The 3,168-nt window shown below is 43.2% G+C and overlaps 1 protein-coding gene across 1 annotated transcript; it reads left to right on the top strand.

The window, feature by feature from the left end:
- The first annotated feature begins 306 nt into the window (after positions 1-306).
- LOC127748488 (uncharacterized) lies at positions 307-1,613 on the top strand. Its single transcript, XM_052263059.1, has 2 exons — positions 307-1,263; positions 1,593-1,613. The coding sequence occupies exons 1-2, from the start codon at positions 307-309 to the stop codon at positions 1,611-1,613; spliced, it is 978 nt and encodes a 325-aa protein (XP_052119019.1).
- Positions 1,614-3,168: the final 1,555 nt, after the last annotated feature.

The raw sequence follows: 3,168 nt of genomic DNA, 5'->3' as shown, positions 1-3,168 counted from the left end.
ATTCCCTCCCAACCTCAACCAAATCCAAAGGGGGGCATCAATGCCATCACCCTTAGATCCGGTACGCAACTAAAAGGGAAGGAAGCAAAGGATTCAAGCCCTATCACAACCGCTCAAGAAGAGGAGAGAACAAATATAGAAGAAGTAGTGGAAGAGGAGACACCACAAGCCATAGTTGAGGATGAAGTCCAACCAACAAGGGAAACACCCAAGGCCAAAAGAACCTTGGAAGAAGAAGTTGCTCAACCACTTCCATTCCCAACACTTGCGAAGAAAGCTAAAAAGCGCATAGAACTCGACCCCAAAATGGTAGAAGTGTTCAAGAAAGTTGAGGTAACCATCCCCCTCTTTGATGCTATCCATCAAGTTCCTAGATATGCTAAATTCCTCAAAGACTTATGCATACATAAGGACAGAATTCTTGAATTGGAAACTATCCCATTGGGGAGTTCGATTTCCGCTTTAATGGGAACATTGTCCGAGAAGTGTGATGATCCGGGACCTTGTATGGTCACTTGCACAGTCAATGGAGTTCAATTTAGAGATTGTATGTGTGACCTTGGAGCATGTGTTAGCATCATGCCACTATCCGTCTACCGGGTATTGAACTTACCACCACTAAAGAGGTCGACGGCAAGATTTGTCCTAGCGGATAAAAGCATAATAACCGTAGCGGGTGTTGCGGAAGATGTATTGGTGAATATAAAAGGGTTGGCGTTTCCGATTGACTTCTATGTCCTTGAAATGCCATCAAGCGAAATCGAGAGAGCATCGTCTATCCTACTTGGAAGACCATTCTTGAGGACTTCTAGATTTAAACTTGATGCTTACTCGGGGAACTACTCATTTGAAATAGATGGGAGAATTGTAAGCTTTAGCCTAGAGGAAGCAATGAAGCATCCACTGAAGAACCACTCTTTATTTCGGTGTGATCCAATTGATAACATAGTGGCCGAAGTACATCTAGCAAAGTTAGATGAGAAGTATATGGTTGAAGAAGCAAATGAAAAGTCAAGCGAACTAAAGACCACACATCATGCAAATCATCCGGAAACTCAAACCTCAAAGAATGACAAAAAGATGGAATTGAAGCCACTACCACCTCACCTAAGGTATTCATACCTTGATGAAGCCCAAGAGCTACCCGTGATAATTGCACAAGAGCTAACCCCTCAACAGGAAGAGAAATTGCTAAATGTATTGAGAAGAAACAAAAGGGCAATCGGGTGGAGTTTGGCGGATCTAGTGGGAATAAGCCCCAAAGTATGCGAGCACCGCATATTCCTTGAAGAAGGAGCAAGACCGGTCCGACAACCTCAAAGGAGGATTAGCCGGTAAATCATATTATTGTTTTCTTGATGGCTACTCCGGATACTTCCAAATTCATATTGCTCTAGAAGACCAAGAAAAAACCACATTTACTTGCCCCTTTGGGACGTATGCTTACAAGCGTATGCCATTTGGCCTATGCAATGCACCGGCAACGTTCCAAAGATGCATGATGGGCCTATTTGCGGACTTTCTAGAGCAATCAATGGAAGTTTTCATGGATGACTTTAGTGTGTATGGTGATTCATTTGAGCATTGTTTAGGTAACCTTGAAAAAGTCTTAGAGAGATGCACCAAAACAAACCTTGTTCTAAATTTTGAAAAATGTCATTTCATGGTCAAACAAGGAATTGTTTTGGGACACATAGTATCAAAGGAAGGCATCTTCGTAGATCCGGCAAAGATAAATGTCATATCTAGTTTACCTTACCCCTCCTCCGAGAGGGAAGTCCGTTCTTTTCTTAGACATGCAGGATTTTACCGGAGATTCATCAAAGACTTTAGCAAGGTGGCCTTACCTCTCTCTCGATTACTACAAAAAGACACCGAATTTGAGCTAAGCAAGGAATGTATGGAAGCATATGACAAACTCAAAGTAGCATTGACGCAAGCTCCTATAGTACGAGGCCCCAATTGGACTCAACCTTTTGAAATCATGTGTGATGCTTCGAACTATGCGATAGGAGCCGCGTTAGCACAACGCGAGGGTAAGATTCCCTATGTCATAGCTTATGCTTCCAAAACATTAGATGGAGCCCAATCCAACTACACTACTACCGAAAAAGAATTACTAGCTATTGTTTTTGCTTTGGACAAGTTCCGAGCATATCTTCTCGGTTCCAAGGTTGTAGTGTACTCGGATCACGCGACACTAAAATACTTGTTGGCCAAAAAGGAATCAAAACCGAGATTAATTCGTTGGGTGCTTTTGTTACAAGAATTTGATTTGGAGATCAAAGATAGGAGTGGTTCCCAAAACCTAGTGGCGGACCATTTAAGTCGCCTCGAACACACAAAAGGCGACACCACTCCTATCAATGACTCCTTTCCTTTAGACGCTTTGCACGCAATCTCGGAAGTGGTTCCTTGGTATGCCCCAATCGCAAACTATTTGGTTTCACGCACTTTCCCTCCCAATCTTGACAAAAACAAAAAGGATAAGCTGAAAAGCGAATCCAAATACTATATTTGGGATGACCCTTATTTGTGGAGGTGTGGAGCGGACCAAATAGTGTGAAGGTGCATACCCCAAACCGAATTCCAAGCAATCTTGGACGCTTGCCATGCTTCCGAAGGAGGTGGTCACTATGGGCCCCAAAGAACGGCAAGAAAGGTCCTTGATTGCGGATTTTGGTGGCCAACTATTCTCAAAGATGCTTCTCTCTATTGCAAATCTTGTCCCCAATGTATTAGGTTTGGAGATATTTCCAAGAAGGACGAAATTCCCCAACAAAATATGCTTTTTTGTGAAATCTTTGACGTATGGGGAATCGACTTCATGGGACCATTTCCAAATTCAAACGGCTTTTTCTACATCTTGCTAGCCGTCGATTATGTGTCAAAATGGGTGGAGGCAATCCCCACCCGAACGGATGACGCTAATGTTGTGTACTCTTTTGTGAGGAATAATATCATTTGCCGCTTTGGCGCCCCAAGTGCAATCATAAGTGACCAAGGATCACACTTTTGCAACAAAAAAATAGACGGCCTCATGAGAAAATATGGCATCATCCACAAAGTCGCCACGGCTTACCACCCTCAGACAAACGGCCAAGCCGAAGTCTCGAACCGGGAAATCAAGCATGTCTTAGAAAGGGTTGTAAAGCCGAATAGGAAGGA

Source organism: Arachis duranensis, chromosome 6 (genome assembly GCF_000817695.3).
Source record: "Arachis duranensis cultivar V14167 chromosome 6, aradu.V14167.gnm2.J7QH, whole genome shotgun sequence".
NCBI lineage: Eukaryota > Viridiplantae > Streptophyta > Magnoliopsida > Fabales > Fabaceae > Arachis > Arachis duranensis.
The sequence above is the reverse complement of the archived record's forward strand: the minus strand, read 5'-3'. Positions and strand labels throughout refer to the sequence as shown.

Excerpts from the sequence above, each read along its gene's own strand:
- LOC127748488 (XM_052263059.1), top strand. The coding sequence starts at position 307 with ATGGTAGAAGTGTTCAAGAAAGTTGAGGTAACCATCCCCCTCTTTGAT. Across the intron at positions 1,264-1,592 it reads TAGTGGGAATAAGCCCCAAA|GTAACCTTGAAAAAGTCTTA; the intron begins GTATGCGAGCAC and ends AGCATTGTTTAG.